At 38.7% G+C, this 18,042-nt stretch overlaps 1 protein-coding gene across 1 annotated transcript in view; it reads right to left on the bottom strand.

Annotated features, from left to right (window-relative positions):
• Positions 1–18,042, bottom strand: part of PDCD4 (programmed cell death 4) — a 27,943-nt gene extending 9,901 nt beyond the window's left edge. The window contains exons 1-6 of the mRNA XM_081104643.1: positions 17,896–18,042; positions 13,874–13,980; positions 7,683–7,985; positions 5,666–5,760; positions 2,319–2,432; positions 1,120–1,341 (exon numbers count right to left, since the gene is read on the bottom strand). Of these exons, the coding sequence (XP_080960769.1) occupies positions 1,120–1,341; positions 2,319–2,432; positions 5,666–5,760; positions 7,683–7,985; positions 13,874–13,916 (777 nt within the window). The 5' untranslated portion in view covers positions 13,917–13,980; positions 17,896–18,042. The remainder of the gene's footprint in view (positions 1–1,119; positions 1,342–2,318; positions 2,433–5,665; positions 5,761–7,682; positions 7,986–13,873; positions 13,981–17,895) is intronic.

Genomic DNA, 18,042 nt, shown 5'->3' with positions numbered 1-18,042 from the left:
ATATTTTATTTATTTTTTTAAATATATTTTTATTGATTTCCGAGGAAGAGAACGGGAGAGATAGAGAAACATCAATGATGAGAGAGAATCATTGACCGGCTGCCTCCTGTACGCCCCCTAACGGGGACTGAGCCCACAACCCAGGCATGTGCCCTTGACTGGAATTGAACCCGGGACCCTTCAGTCCACAAGCCTATGCTCTATCCATTGAGCCAAACCAGCCAGGGCTGAGTACTGATATTTTAAAATGTTCATGTTTGAATCACAGCATTTAGGAATTAACCTACCTATACTCTATTCCCAAATTAATGTTTAAGTGCTCCTACCTTGATTTAAGACTTTGGTCAAGGAACCAGAAAAAAATTTCACACACTTTTTATTTCAAACCAGAAAGTCATGTTATAATGTCAGCATGTATTAAGTCTAATGTAAGTATAAGACTTTGAGCCCTAGCTGGATAGAGCGTCGGCCTGCAGACTGAAGAGTCCCGGGTTCGATTCCAGTCAAGGGCACATGCATGGGTTGCAGGCTTGATCCCCAGTAGGGGGCGTGCAGGAGGCAACCAATCAATGATTCTCTCTCACTATTGATTTTTCTATCTCCCCTCTCCCTTCTTCTCTGAAATCAATAAAAATATATTTTAAAAAGTATAAGGCTTTGAGAAAAGAAACCTAAACAGAAGCATAAACCATGAATTTTCTAACTATTACCCACAATGCTACAAAAGGGAACAGTCTTCCTTATGATTATTTTATAAGAAGCATCAGTTAAGCAAATTCGATACTCAATAATAATCTACATCTTTTAAAAATCTCAGCTCATAAAACATCTTAACTACGTATAATAAAAAATTTACAGATAAGAAAAAAAAAGTATGACCTAAAAACTATACAGAGCACTACGTGGAAAGTAAGATATAAAATTATAGTATGATGAAAATGGGAGCAGGGGAATAGCTCAGAGAAAATACACTAAAATGTTAAAGGGCTATTTTTGTGTGATAGGAAATATGGGCAATATTTTCCTTTTTCGTCTAATACAATTTCCTAGCAATGTGCATTATTTCTATACCTGGAAGGGTAGTGGAGGAAGAGAATAAGCAAGAAAAATAATACAAACCTGTGGTGCTCTAGGAGTATCCAATGCTAATTCAGGTAGATCTTTCAACAATTTATCAAATGATTTTTCTACATCATTTGTGCTCATTACTGTTCCACAAAGGTCAGAAAGAAGCTTAGATGTCATTTCTCTATGACTAGCCTTTCCCTCCAATGCCAAGGATACTGCCAACACTGGTACTCCACTTTTCATTTCACCAAGATTTAAATCTCTTAGCATTTCCTATTTAAAAAAAGTATTTTAATTTTGAAAAAAAAACAACAAGATTTTATATATCCTTACCTCTTCCCATGTGGAAATAATCAGAGAGGCAGTCAAATTTTGAGGGATAGAATAAATATATCTTACTCTGCATATAAATTACATATTGACCCACTTTGTCAAGCTTTAACTGTTGAACATCAATGAACTCAAGAATGTGAATTACAGGCCAGGCCAGGTAGTTCAGTAGGTTAGAGCTTCATTCTGATAACACCAGGGCTTCAGGTTCTATTCTGGGTCAGGGCACATACCAGGACCAACAAATGAGTGCATAAGTGGAACAACAAATTGCTGTTTTCTCTCTCTCCCTTTCTCTCTCTCTCTAAAAATCAATTAAAAAATGTGAATTAAATCTAAAATAGTTTATTAATCCACATAATATTACAAAAGTTGGCGTTAGGAGTTAACTAATCCTCTCCCTTATAATACATTAACATTACTTGTAAGAATATTGCTTTATAAGCATTTATGGAGAAATTCATTTCACATTATCATAATAAACTGTTTACACTCTGATCTTCTTCAAAGCTTTCTCTGTGCACAAAAATTTACTTTATACTTTCATATAAAGTTTAAAATGAGATCTTAAAAGATTGTTTTTAAGTGGGATTATTGTTTTAAATGTTGGAATAAAGTTAAAATTATACTTTATAAACTATCTATTTAAAAAATACTTTGTAATTATAAAAATTATAAAAATATCGTGTTGTGTCATTTTTCAGGGAAGGAAATGGCACATAGCCCTCATCAGATCCAAAATAGGTAAGAATTAATCTAAATTCATGAAATTTTACTCCATTTCTTAGTTAAAAATTCATTTATACAAAAGAATATTCTTACACTTATTCAGTGATCCAAGATCATTCTAGTTATGTTTTGCTTTTAATAGTGTTTTCTCTCCTAAATGAAATAAATTGCAATTGCAACTTTAAGCCTACCGCAACTTCATTAGTATCTCCATGCTCAAAATATTCCTGTATGATTGGTGTTAAAGTCTTCTCAAATGCTGTTTCATCCAAAGGCAAAACTACAGTTTCATAAACACAGTTCTCCTGGGAAGGGAAAGGGGAGAAAGAGTTATAAATTAAAGAACAAAATATTCAGATAAATTGAAATTGTTTGATAATTTTATATTTCAACTGGTTAGTAATCCCAATTCTGGGAAAGAAGACATGCTATATGCTTTGATCACTTATATAAGAATTTAATCTGTTCTTTTACAAAAATCTAAATATAATAACCAAGACACAGATTAGAACCACTAACCACAGCAAATATGACGTGCTTCCAACCTCTCCCCCCACCATTATCTTCTGTTAATTCTTTATATCTCACAAAACCAATCCTTTGGTGACCAAAAATTTTTAAGATGACTTCCTATCTTATCTAGCATTTTCATTATAACTTCACTTTTTAAAAAAACGAAGCAGGAACCAAAGCCTTCATGATTAGTATATCACAATAATGCTCCTAATAACAAAAATCTATGTTGTAGTGACAAAAAATTTTCTAAGGGAAAAGCACTATTAAACTGAAATTTCACAAAGAAGTAACCCCCTTCTGCTATGCAAAAATCCCTGAAATGTTTATATGTAACTTGTGACTGGCTTCCACCTAACAACATAAATTTGAAAGATTATATATCAAACCTAGAATATTTAGCAAAGTTTCTATAGTATTTGAGTCCTACTGGTTTTAAAATATATTTTTTCATGTTCTCTTAGAAATATTTCTGCATCCAACTGTTAGTTAAAATAGTTAAGTACATACATATACTAGTAAACAATACACAACAAAAACAAACTACCATATACCCTGATAAATTCCTGTCTAAAATTTTTATCACATTTTATCTTATACAACTTATCTTCATCCAGAGCTGTAGGGGGGTGGGGAAGAGGAACAGACACAACAGGAAGAGTAAATGGAGGTACATGATGAAAAAAGATTGGCCATGAGTTATTAATTATTAAAGTTGGTAAAGCTAGGAGATGAGTACAAGTAGGTTCATTATACTATTCTACTATGGGATAAGTTAGAAATTTTCCAGTAAAAGGATAATATATGTAAACTCATTAGAAAATCTATGAAAATTTTATATTCTCAGCACTACCTCTAGAAAAAAGATCCATGTTTCAAAGTTACCAAACTCAACAACTTAAACAGCAATATATAAAAGCCGTTTAATATTTATGTCTTTACTAATATTTAAAAATTATATATTCTTCTCAATTCTCATTACTATAGAAACTAAATTAACTCAAAAGAACTTACTGAAAAACAATTCGATAATCTTAAGTAAATTTGTGAAGATCTATTTTTGATTCACTTCAGTAACCAAAAGAAAATTAAGGCCGGAACCGGTTTGGCTCAGTGGATAGAGCGTCGGCTTGTGGACTGAAAGGTCCCAGGTTCGATTCCGGTCAAGGGCATGTACCTGGGTTGCGGGCACATCCCCAGTAGGAGATGTGCAGGAGGCAGCTGATCGATGTTTCTCTCTCATCGATGTTTCTAACTCTCTATCTCTCTCCCTTCCTCTCTGTAAAAAATCAATAAAATATATTTTTTTTAAAAAAAAAAAAAGAAAAAAAATTATGTATACACTAGAAGCCCGGTGCACGAATTCAGGCAAGAGTGGGGTCCCTCGGCCTAGCCAGCGACTGGGGCCTATCAGGGCTGGCCAGCAGGGGGAGGGACTGCAGGAGGTTGGCCGGCTGTGGGAGGTTGGCTATGGGAGAGCACTGACCACCAGGGGGCAGCTCCTGCATTGAGCGTCTGCCCCCTCGTGGTCAGTGTACCATAGCGATCAGTTGACCAGTCGTTCGGTCAACTGGTTGTACCGGTCCCTTAGGCTTTGATATATATAGATTACTATCCGTTATCTTGTTTTTTTCTAATCTAAAATTAACCTAACAATCTGAAGGTACTGAGTAAATAAATGACTTACATGCATATATTAATGTGTGTGCCTATATACATATATAGTCAGTCATAAATTACATACACACATTAGTATATATAATCATATACATATGACTTGACAGTTATCCTATCTAATAGACAAACATGGTAATTAACCATAACTTCGCTACCCTTCCCATTGGCTAATCAGCGAGATATGCAAATTAACTGCCAACCAAGATGGCGGCCGGCAGCCAGACAGCTGAAGCAAACAGGAGGCTTGCTTGCTCCAGTGAAGAAGGAAGCCAAGGTTCCTCGCCTGCTGCTGCCGGCCTCTGAGCTTGCACTCTAAGCAACTATGTTGCAATTATAGAAGCTAAACAATCCCCAGAAACCTGCTTTCAGCCCTCAGAGCTGGAGCTGAAACAGTGTTTTAATTATAGAAGCCAAACACCCCAGATACCTGCTTTCAGCAGCTGAGGTCTCAGAGCTAAAGCCAGCTCTCAGTTCCAGTGACAGCCATAGAAGGTAAATAAATCCCAGAATAAAAAAAGAAAAGAAAAAAAGGAGAGGCTAGAAGCTTCAGTCACCCACCAGCCTGAAAACGGCCCTCAGCCCCTCACCCAGACTGGCCAGGCACCCCAGTGGGGACCCCCACCCTGAAGGGGGTGTGACCAGCTGCAAACAGCCATCATCAACTCATTCAGGCTGGCCAGGCACCCAAGTGGGACCCCCACCCTGATCCGGGACACCCTTCAGGGCAAACCAGCAGGCCCCCACCCATGCACCAGGCCTCTATCCTATATAGTAAAAGGGTAATATGCAAACTGACCCTAACAGCAGAAGGACTGGGAATGACTGGTCACTATGGCACACATGACCACCAGGGGGCAGACACTCAATGCAGGAGCTGCCCTCTGGTGGTCAGGGCGCTCTCACATGGGAGGCGCTCTGCTCAGCCACAAGCCAGGCTGATGGCTGCCAGTACAGCGGTGGTGGTGGGAGCCTCTCCCGCCTCCTCAGCAGCGCTAAGAATGTCCAACTGCAGTTTAGGCCTGCTCCCCGCTGGCAAGTGGACATCCCCCGATGGCTGCCGGGCTGCCAGAGGGATGTCTGATTGCCATCTTAGGCCCAATCTCCTGGGGAGCGGGCCTAAGCCAGCAGGTGGTCATCCCCTGAGGGGTCCCAGACTGCGAGAGGGCACAGGCTGGGCTGAGGGACCCGCCCTCCCCGAGTGCACAAGTTTTTGTGCACTGGGCCTCTAGTAGATGATAAACACAGACATAGAACATGACTTGACAAACATATGAGTACACAACGAACATGAGATCAAAAAAGTGTGTAAGTATTAAAACATATGTTAAAAAAGCAAAAACACAGATACCTGGTCATCATCATAGTTAGGATCTTTCACATCCACTTCCTCCACATCATATACCTGCCCAGGTGTACCCCAAACACCTTTGCCTCCTGCACCACCTGGAAAGTTTTGAATTGAAAAAGCAAAGAGAAATTTGAAAAAACTCTTCATGTTCAGAAGTTAATTAAAAATAACAGCTGCCCGGCCAGTGTGCTCAGTGGCTGAGCAGTGACCCATGCACCAAGAGGTCGCTAGTTCAATTCCCAGTCAAGGCATATACAGGGGTTGGGAATCAATCCTCAGTATGGGGAATGCAGGAGGCAACTGATTGATGTTTCTATCTCTCTCTCTCCCTACTCCCTTCCTCTATCTTAAAAAAAAAAAATCAATAAAACATATTTTAAAGTAACAGCTGAAAAAATTGTATTTTACTTTATTTTTTCCAGTTGAGACTTATACTTTAAACCTCTTTTTATTCTGATCACTGCTTTTTCAGTAAAGATTAGATACTTTATAATCTACTTAGGAACATCAAGTTGAAATAGTTTATAAAGTTAAAACTAAAAAGGCAGCTGCTTTAAAATAAAAGCCAAACAAAAAGATCACACACACACACACAAAAAAAAACTATATTGGGGACCTCAAAGAAAGTGATATTTCAATTTAGCTCTAAATTTTATTTGGCATTTCTTGAGATCAACACAAAAAGAAAATAAGTTGAGCCAGTACAATGTGGCATAGAAAACTCAATAAGGAAGAAATTAATTACCAAAGAAACACCATGACCACTATCATGTTTTAAAGTCAAATACTCTTTAGATATAAAAGTACATATTAAACTATACTTTGCAACTAGCAATGTTACAAATAATTGCTTTTTAAGCATTAAGAGCACTGATCATTATTTCTCTCTACTTCTATACACAAGCAGATCAGTAGAAATTTAACAAATGAAACTTTCAAAGTCGCTTTTCTACATTAACTGAATGTTTTTATAAGGCTCAATATATTGAATAATTTTAAAGAAGTTTACAGTATCACCAATATTTTAGAGGTTTTTATTTTATATCCAGAGTATAATCCTTGTCACCAGAGCAAAACAGAATCTGAGAATTAGTTTCTATTTTTGATCCAACCAATGGCTATAGAGCCATTCAACAAAATAACTATTTTGGACATATGACAAAAACATTTTGCAAGAACCATAGGCTATAAGTTGAAGTTGCCACCATTCAGAAGTTAGTAAACTCACCAAACTGTATCAAAATCCTACCACAGACAAAAGATGACAGACCCCCCCCCATCAACAAATATTTAAGTACAGTATCTATGTAGCTAGTCACTACTCCAAGCACTAGAGACACAGCAGAGAAACAGATAATTCTACTCCACTATCCAAGATAGAGCTAAAGAGAACGTGGAACTAGATCTATGCAATCTAATTAAAATTCTGAGAATAATATTACCAATCAAATTTACATGTATCATGTATTCTTCACAATGACCACAATTTGATTCATTAGACCAGGGGTGGGGAATGTCCGGCCCTCATGCTGTATAATTTGGTCTGGCCCTGCCAAGGCATTAGGGGTAAGCTAATTAAATGTTTGACCAAATATAGCAGGCTAATTTTTAAGTTGATAATTTTGTAAATATCCAAATGGCCCTTGGCAGAAAAAGGGTTTCCCACCCCTGCCTTAGACAATAGGTATGATGAATTCCTGACCTTGTTTCTTTCAAGCAAAGTTAGAGAGAACATGCATAATTTGTAACTGTGAAAAACGTCAGTGTGTAACTTCCTGGAAATAATAAAAGTTCTGCTCAAAAAAACTAAATCTACTCAAACATGAAAAATTGAAATGCCTCAACTTAAAAAGTGGTATGACCCTCAGTTTAGTACTATGTAAAAATATATATACAATCCCAAATCTTATGTTATCATTGTTTAAATATCTCTCATTTCATAAAACAAGAAAATTGTAGTATAAAAACCGGGCAATATTTTTTTCCACTTATGTCTTTGGATGTGGTATATACCAACCTTTCTTTGGTAGTCCCCGTCCTTTCCCAGATCTGGATCGCCTATCTAGCAATCTTCCCTTTGGACTGGTTGGTACAGTTACTCCACTTCTAATGGCTTCGCTTCCATTATCACTAACTGAATCGCCTCTGCCAGAGTCCCGGGATGAGTTTTTCCGTAGGCGCCTTTTTGCCTTGGCATTAATTTTAGCTTCATTAATGGAGGATGCTGAAATCCAATTTCCATTTATCTCATTCTTTATGTCCTCAGTCCCAGCATTTTCTTCATCGCCAGAAAACAGAGAGTCACTTAAGTTATCAGGATCTTAAAGAGGAAAATGAAGAAAGGTAAGTATTTTAACCATCTACTGTTATACTAATTATAGTAATAACTTAGGTTGAATCACATGAAATTACCACCTTTGTAGGTCACTCATGGTCACATATCGGCAATTTCTTATGGTTCAATCTAAATGACAACTAACTAGGATTACTTTTCACATTATCAAAAGTAAACTAAGGCATTGAATATAAAATGAACAAAGTTTACTAAAAGCATGCTATCTCATGTTATACCATCTATCTTAATATAAACACCAAATATAAAACCTTAAGACTTTGGTGAGATAAGAGAGCTAAGCAGTTGAAGATATAACACTAAGGATCTTGGAAGAAAGATAAACTAATATGTACAGAATGCCTAATATTATTTATCAGGCACTGTGTTGACACTGTCATTTACCCACAGTGTGAGATCTATTTACTACATCATTTATACAGTTAAGGAAACTAAGGCTAAAATTATTTAAATAACTTGCCAAACATCTCTTGATTTATTAGATACTTAGAAAATATTACTAATCTGGCAAATATGTGATCACATATGATTATTGAGTTGAACTGTTCATTGCTTTCAAAGATAAAGCTTGCTTTCAAAGCCATCATTTAAAGTCCTAATTCATCTCGCCGAGACCGGTTTGGCTCAGTGGATAGAGCGTCGGCCTGCGGACTGAGGGGTCCCGGGTTCGATTCCGGTCAAGGGCATGTACCTGGGTTGCGGGCATATCCCCAGTGGGGGATGTGCAGGAGGCAGCTGGTCGATGGTTCTCTCTCATCGATGTTTCTAACTCTCTATCCCTTTCCCTTCCTCTCTGTAAAAAATCAATAAAATATATTTTTTTAAAAAAAAAATAAAGTCCTAATTCATCTCTCCAAACTTGACCCATATTACTTAGCCATCCTCTGAAAATCTTCCAGCCTATATACTAATAAGATTTGTACATTACCCCCTGAAAGATAGCAACATATCTGGAGTTCCCAGTGGTCTTCTGTTTAGAATGTCATCCTCACTGCACTTTTAGTTACCAAGATCCTTGAGGATATAGGTCAAGTATTACTTCCTTTGTAAAAACTTTCCTCACACTTCTACCAACAATAATACTAATACTCTTATCATTCATTAACCACATCACCAAAATCACTTTTTTTACATAGCAGTCCTGCTTTTCCAAATAAGTCATAAGCTTCAAAAGAGGAATTGTACTTCTTGGTATCCTCAGCACCTAGTAGAGTATCCTTCATACTATCAACCCAAATGTCTGTGCAGATCAAATGACACAGTCAGCTTTGCTCTGAAAACTTTGTAAGTCCGAAAACTACTAAATTAGTTACCCATAGGCCAAAGGTTTGTTGTTGTTGTTTTTGTCACTTAGGCTAACTCAAGTCAGAGTATAAGTCCTCAGATGGTTTTAAATATTTCCAAATGTAATTAGGATGTGTCAAGTCTGTGTGCCTGGGCTTTGACATGTTTTAATATGTTGAAACTGAATTTTTTTAAATCAACCTTTAAAAAGCATAGATGTGTTAAAATCTTTATAATTCTTGACAAAACAAAAAATTTAGAAACAAATATCATGTCAAATTACTTCATCAGTCTCATAAACATTCTCCATGCCTTCAGTCCTCAAACCATTCTCCAAACTGCATGGAGACCATTTTCTAAAACATGCCCCTGCTGAAAACCATTTGAAGGTATTCTCATGGGGTCAAAATGTAAATTCATTAATTTGTAATTTCTGATCTTGTCCCTGCTTACATCACCAGAATAATTGCTGACCTCTCCACATTCATATAGTTAGAGCTCAGATTTGGTACCATAGAGGGGATTATGATATACCTATATGTGACCATTACTGACCTACTAATGGAGGATTCATTTAGCAGAATAATACAGAATGTATTAGAAAAAAGAGAAAGTATAAAGTGGGAGACCAGCTAAGAAAATGTTGCGGTAATTTAGTCACAAACTAACTGGAAAGGGAAAGGTTAGTAACTTTGGGGTAAATAAGAAAGTAGTACCTTTAACCAAAAAATAACGTGCTTTTAAACAAAATAGATTCAAGAAAAGTAAAATGATACCTTGCAAAGATTTTTAGGAAAGGAAGCCAGGTTGGCTATAACCATCATTATAGATAAACTAATAGTCATAATAGTAATACTATAACTTCTGTCGTTACCATCACTATTGTTACCTATTAAATACCAGATTCTACCCTACGCACTTCACATACATGGTTTATAATCTTCACAAAACTATAATCAAGATGTTTGTCTTCATTTTACAGATGGAAAATGTTTCATAGAAAAGTTACATATCTAAAACAGATTGTGGTCAGAATAAAACCCACATGTGAATCTCAGATGATTGTAATTATAGGAAATACAAAGCTAGAGTACAGCAGAGTAGTGACAAACAAAGAGACAGGATGAACATAGAAGGAATGTAAATAAAGAAAAAAAAAGATTAAGAAGAAAGAGAAGGACCAGAACTCAAATTAGATGGAGTTTCAAGTAGGAGTTGGTGGTTGAAGAAAACATTAAACATCTACCTGTAACATACTGATTTTATTCTACAACTAGAGGCCCGATGCACAAAATTCATGCATGGGTAAGGTGCCTAGGCCTGGTCGGCAATCAGGGCCGATCTGTGGGGGAACCGGCAGGGTGCTCGGGCTAGGGGGGCCCCGCTGGCACCCGTCTTGGCTGGCCTGGGGCTTGCAGGCTGGGGGCAGCTCCTGCGTTGAGCATCTGCCCCCTGGTGGTCAGTGTGCATCATAGGGACCGGTAGTTCTGCCGTTTGGTCGATTTGCATGTTAGGCTTTTATTATATAGAATTAAGGTGAACCACCAAACTCGCTCAGAAAATAAAGGACTTAGAAGTATAATTAAATGCTTTAAACTGTCCGTTGGAGTACATACTTCCCCACACTTGAGTTTTTCTTTTCACCTATTTTAATATATTTTCATATACAAGGGTGGGCAAAAGTAGGTTTATATTTGTAATAAAAATAAATAATGCAATAATTAATAAATAATAATACAAGAATAAACTGTGCTTTGTCTATTCATAACTGTGAGTGGTTATCACACTGGGCAGTTCTGAAAAAAAATAATTACCAGATGTAATTCCACACACACAGTGGAATACTACTCAGCCATAAAAAATGAAATATTGCCATTTATGATAACACAAATGGATCTTGAAAGTATTATGCTAAGTAAAATAAGTCAAACTGAAAAGGACAAAAAAGTATGAATTTGCTCATATGTGGAATATAAAACAAAAAGTAGCAAATAAAAGTCAGATACAGACAACAGAATGGTAGCTACCAGAAGGTAAAGGAGGTCAAATAAATAAACAGAAGAAGACTAGACTTTGGGTGGAGAGCACACAATAAAGTACACAGATATAGAACTATGTAATCTTACATACCTGAAAATTATGTTATTAACCAATGTTACCAATACATTTTAAATATGTGTAAAATTATTTTAAAACAATTACCTACATGTGAAATATATTCTTATACTGTATTATTACCATCCCCACCTCAATGAAGTACATGATACCCATTTATAACCATAAAAAAACAGTACAGTACCCATATAACTATTGTGTATAGCAGCACCAAAATAATTATTAATTACTGTAATAATTTTTTTCAATTATAATTTTCAAACACACTTAAAATCAGATTAATAAGTACAAAATGTCAAAGAAGTTTCAACTTCAAAGTGGTCAGATCAAAGAAAATTATATACCTGTACACAACAGTGAATTAAAGTCATTAAAAAATGAAGCTGTATCATTAAAAAGTGAAATATATTTAAATTACAAAAAATGATCATTTTAATTATTAAAGTTATAAAGCAAACAATTATCTAAAATATATTAACAAAAAGCTCTCACTATATGGAATATTTCAAAATCTCAACTTTCTACAAAGATTATTCTAAAGGCTAGAAATACAATGGAACAGACTAAGTAATTTCAGAGGAAAGGCAGGAGTGGGGGTGGGAGTGATTAACTGAGGAAATTATATGCATATATGCATAGCCCATAGCATAGACCAGCTGTGGGCAAACTACGGCCCGTTTGAAATGAATAAAACTAAAAACAAAAAAGACTGTACCCTTTTATGTAATGATGTTTACTTTGAATTTATATTAGTTCACACAAACACTCCATCCATGCTTTTGTTCCGGCCCTCCAGTCCAGTTTAAGAACCCATTGTGGCCCTCGAGTCAAAAAGTTTGCCCACCCCTGGCATAGACTATAGAGTGGTGAAGGCCTAGGAGGGGCAGAGATCGATGGGAAAAAACACAAACAAACAAAGGGGACAACTGTAATACTTCCAACAATAAAGGTAAATTTAAAAAATAATAAAAAATATAGGCTCACCAAAAAAATTTAAAAATGAAAGCTAGAAATACATTTGAAGTTGTCTGAAGTAATTTGGACATCAATTTCAAAAAAAGCCCATCTTTATAATAATGTGCTATTGAAGTATGATGGAAAATAAAGAGAATACCCTTAGGTAATTTATAAAATATAAATTATTAGTTAGGAAAGATATCCAAGATACCAATAATAGTTTATGTTATAGAAATCACTAGCTCATGTGAAAAATATTAATGAGCAAAATATTAATGAGCACTATTCTCCATTCTGGATAATAAGGTTTATTATAAACTAGTGGCCTGGTGCATGAAATTCATGCACGGGGGAGGGGGTATTCCTCAGCCCGGCCTGCACCCTCTCCAATCTGGGACCCCTCGAAGGATGTCCTACTGCCAGTTTACAGGGATCGGGCCTAAACCGACAGTCGGACATGCCTCTCGCAATCCGGGACTGCTGGCTCGTAACCACTCACCTGCCTACCTGCCTGCCTGATTGCCCCTAACCACTCTACCTGCTGGCCTGCTCGCCCCCAACTGACCCCCATCGCCGGACTGCTTGCCTCCAAATGCCCCACCAGCCTGATCACCCCCAACTGCCCCCCATGCCAGTGTGCTCACCCCCAACTGCCTCCCCTGCCAGCCTGCTCACCTTCAACTACCCCCTTTGCTAGCCTACTTGCCTTCCACCTTCCCTGCCCACTGGCCTGCTCGCCCCTAACTGCCCCTCTGCTGGCTGGCCTGCTCACTCCAAACTGCCCCCCAGCCCCGCTGTCTTGATCACCTCCAACTGACCCCCACTGATGGCCTGCTTGCCCCCAACTGGTCCCCCAGCTGGTCTGCTTACCCCCAATGGCCCCTCCCCCCACGAGCCTGATCACCCACAAATGCCCTCCCCTCTTGGCCTCTACCGCCTCTACCTCAGCCCTGCCACCATGGCTTTGTCCAGGTCTCCTGGAAGGTCTCCCAGTCTAATTAGCATATTACCCTTTTATTAGTATAAACTAGAGGTCCGGTGCCCAACCTGCACCCTCTTGAGGCTCCCGCCACCACTGCTGTGCTCACCAACTGTAAGCCCGGCTTCTGGCTGAGCGTTGCTCCCCCTGTGGGAGCACAACTGACCACCAGGAAGCAGTTCCTGCGTTGAGCATCTGCCCCTTGGTGGTCAGTGCATGTCATAGGGACTGGTCATTCCACGGTTCAATCGATTTGCATATTAGGGTTTTATTATATAGGAGGATAGCATAGAATAAGAGTATGGAATGGGAAAGATAGGCAGAAAAATAAGGACGTGATGAATTTCTATGAAAATAAGAATCACAAACTCGATTTAAAAAATAACATGACCAATTTTCTTATAGCATGAATAAGATGGTTTTTAAAGTAAAGACGGTTTTAATATTATGTATTCATAAAATTTGGTATGGTCTGAAACTTGCTCATAATACAATCAAGGTTCAAAATATGAATACTTACCTGTAGAATTTACATTCAGTATCTGCTCATTTTCTACATCCATTATTCCTTAATTTCACTTGCACTGATTAAATTACCAAATGGAAGTCTTCCTTTGGGATCTATTTCTTTAAAAAGAAAAAAAAAATGTTTCAATATCTTCCAAACTGATATAATCAAGGTAAATTCAATTTAATTAACACTGTAAAAAAATAACAATAACCACATATTCCATGTGATTTGTTTACTTTTAAATATAGTTTACCCTAAATAATAATTGGTTTCGATCTTCTTGACACATTATATCTGTGTCCAAAAAAAAAAATTCCATATTTCTGGGTGTGCCAAATTACTTGGCATTAAAAGATATTGCTATCCATGTTTACTTCAAGTTAAAGGAGTACACACACACACACACTTCTAATATTTTAGGAACAGATCTCATAGTTAATCTGAAATAAATGAATACTGGGTAGTATGCTACCAATGAATTATGAGCACTACTACAAAATGCAAACAACAGCATTTTGGTCAATCAATAATATCACATGTCTGTGTAATTTCTCAGTCTACAACATATCTAAAGGCAGATATATCTGCCATTTCATCATCTAGGTATCTATAATTACTGTTATACAACTTTGAGATTGGGAGAATGATATTATTTTTATAATCTGTAAAACACACTTTAGAAAAAAGAATCTTACCTATTTTAAAAAGGAATGAGTACAATGACATTAGCATCTCATTATATTAGACCTTAATTTCAAAATGGCTTAAAAATTACTAGTGCTGGAAGGTTTTAATGAAATCAGTTATCTTTTATTTAGGCAATTTAACTTAGTGATATAAATTCAATGTTATATGAAAGACTATCAAGATACACTGTCATGAAAACTATTGCCAGGTGTAACCAAATATGATTTCAGAATCTATCTCTCTGTAAATATCATTCAAATAGTGGTTTACAGTACTTAAGTATTTATAGTTTACATATAAGTCCTTCCATCATTTACAATAATTTCACCAGCAGTGTGCTCTTCCTTTAAGCCATAAAATGCACAAATTAATGAAAATGACTAATGAACTACAGAAAAGCGTATTTTTCTCATATAACTTAACCAATAATAGATGTCATTTTAGAATAATTATATATGGATGCCTCCTAGAACTTAAAGGTGAAACTGATTTTTAAATTTTTCAATATATGCTATTTTAACATCTTCCAATTTTGTAACCCTTTTCTCCAGAAAAGGGTATTATTTTATAAAATAAAATTAAATGTCTTTTCTTACAATCATAAATTCTTAATATGACATAATCCTTGGTCTACTAAGATGCTATCATGTTGCTTCAGAAATTAACAAAATGATGACATCATTCCAGTTATATTTTGAAAAAACATGTTTTTATATAAATACCTTTTAATATCATAATTCCCACAAAGTCTGGATTTAGGAGAAAAAAATAACCTTAAAAATATATACAAGAGATACATAAAGATATGAGAACAAAACAGTTTGCAAATTTCAACATTTAGTATCCTTCATGGCTGAAAAGGCATATCTGTTTCATTTCTGTGTATAAATTATGTCACAGTCAAGTGAAAATGTCATATGATGTGTATATGAGATTTTTACACGAGTTACATTAAAGTCTTTTTCATATTTGATGCAAGTATAATCTAAGAAAGTACTTGCTACAGAACATAGCCAACAAAGGAAATGAAACCATTATAACTGGTGTTTACAAAGCCCTTTATAATTCAAAAATATTTTACATGCATTATTTCATGTACCTCTCAGAAATCTTGAGATAGGTACTCCACTTTACACACAATTAAACAGATTCTAAGAAGGCAGGTGATCTGTCCACAGAAAGAGAAGGCTGCACAGTGAAAGAACCAGGGTTAGAACCTCCATCTTCTGAATCCAGCACTGTTTGCACACATTCAATACCAAATCTTAGTTATACTACAGGAAGATTATTTTTTAGGGTTAAAGGAGAAAAGTTATTAAAACATAGACTCCTACTGTTATGTCAAATTTTTAAATACTGCTCTCCAAACATTAAAAAATATTTATTTTAAACTATTATACAGAACACATTCAGTTGGGCAAAGAATATTATCAGGTAATGAATATCATCTATATGGTACCAAGTTTGTTTTTAGTAAGTAATCATAAAAACATAGCCCTATTTCTTCAGGCAATGATAATGCAATCAAGAACTCTGTCATACTTGATAGCAACACAGACATTTGGAGGGTAAAGATATGTTCCCTGTTTTTACTTTCTTCAAAGCAGTGGGGTTCCCCCCCCCACACACACACACACTTTACTTAACATTTTTGCCCCCAAATTAAGAAAATGTAAATCAATAAATTTAAACCCGCAGCCCTCATACTAAACTACAAATTTAAGCTTCAACAACAAAACTATACATGTTAGACAAAATTAAGGCTGAAATTAAACGTCGTTTTCACTTCTACAATGTTTCACAGAAATACACACTCAGAAGTCTTCAACTGCCAAACATTCCTTAAAAAACAGAGCCTCCGTTTCTGACTCCACCCACCCACAAAAATACCTACTTCCTGATCCTCTATATACCTGATAATCCACTCTGACCATTTTTGAAGTTCAGTCCATATGTTAGCTAGAAATGTACGTATTTGTATTCATTCCAGGGCTACAATTACAGCTCATTAGCAGCTTAAAAGAATCAGCTAAACGTATTTAGCCACAATGATGCAAAAGTGGGCACACAGGAACTATCCAAGCTGTCACTTCTTTTTTTGCACTCCTGGCAACTACTTCTCTTATTATTACAACAGAAAGTCCAATGGAAGTACCATACGAAGACGCCTGCTGAGATGCTGGGGAATTGAACAAACCTATAGTGAAGGAAAGGTCAGGGCATAAATACCAATCATGACATTTACAACACCTCGGGCAGCGGTCCCCACCCCCCTTTTTTAAAAAAGCCTTACAATAGCAAGAATGCCACCATTCTAAAACTCAACAGTAAAACATAAGTAGACACGGGCGTGACTGTCTTCTCCACGGGAAGCTGCATTTTTAATGGTTTTCTCCGGAGATGCCGTTCGGTTGCTGGCTACGCGGCCCGGTCTCACCGGGACGCTGGGGACGGGCGACATGGACCGCAGCAAACGGTTCCGAAGCTCCCGCAAAAGCCACCCGCTCGCGGGGCCGCGGAGCGCCAAGCGGGCCCAGGCAACGAGCGCAGCGCGCTTGTCACAGAAAGGGGGCTCCCTTCCCGTCTTTGTCTTCTCCGGCAGATTTCATTTAAACTAAAAACACAACCCACACCCCAAAAAGAAAACAAAACAACCCTTTGCCTCAGGAGAGGCGCAGCCCGGTCCGCGCGGGGCCGGCGGCGGGCACGTGTCCGCCTCCCCGCGCCCCGGCGAGAGCGCGGCCCCCACGGCAGCCGTCGGGCCCGCTACCCCGCCGCGGCGCAGGCCCGGACCCCCGCGGCCGCCAGTCCCGACCCGAACCGGGGCAAGGGGCGCAGGGCCGGGCCTGGAGAGGCCGGGCCGAGGAGGGGTGCCTCCTCCGAGGGCTCCCATGGCGGCCAGGGGGCGAGGAGGACGCAAGCCTCCCTCAGGACTCGTCAGGCCAGAAACGCGCCCCCCAACGCCCACCCCCCACATGGAAATAAAACCTCGGCCTTCGCGGGGGCGGGAAGGAGCCCCTCCGCGGCGAGCGCCCCGCGCGCCTGGCCCAGCGGAGCCGGGGTCCGGGAGGGGCGGGCCCGCGCCGCCGCGCTCCGGCCCGAGCCCAGAGGAGGGGGCCGGGTGGGCTCTCCGCTACCCGGGGCGTTGGGGCGGGCGCCGCGGGGCCGGCGGGGCTCGGAGGAGGCGGCCGGACACCCCAGCCCCGCCGACCCGGACCAGACCAGACCTGACCCGGCCGCCTCCACGCCCCCTCCCCCTCCCAACGTGCGGCTGCAGCCGAGGGGAGACGGGGCTGTGGAGAGGGCGCAGTCCCCCCGAGCGTGCGAGCCGCGCCGGTACTGACCCGTCGGGCCGCTGGCGCTGCTCGCCCAGTTCCTGGTCCGCTGACCTGTCCCCGCTCCGCTGACCCGCTCCCCGCTCCTCAACCTCTGCCGCTGCCTCGGAGCGTCTCTGGCCGCTCTTGCTCTGTTTTTGTTTTGTTCTACCCAGT

This window comes from Myotis nattereri, assembly GCF_964212035.1.
Source record: "Myotis nattereri genome assembly, chromosome: 13".
NCBI lineage: Eukaryota > Metazoa > Chordata > Mammalia > Chiroptera > Vespertilionidae > Myotis > Myotis nattereri.
Note: the sequence above shows the minus strand (reverse complement) of the source record. Positions and strands in the feature narration are given on the sequence as shown.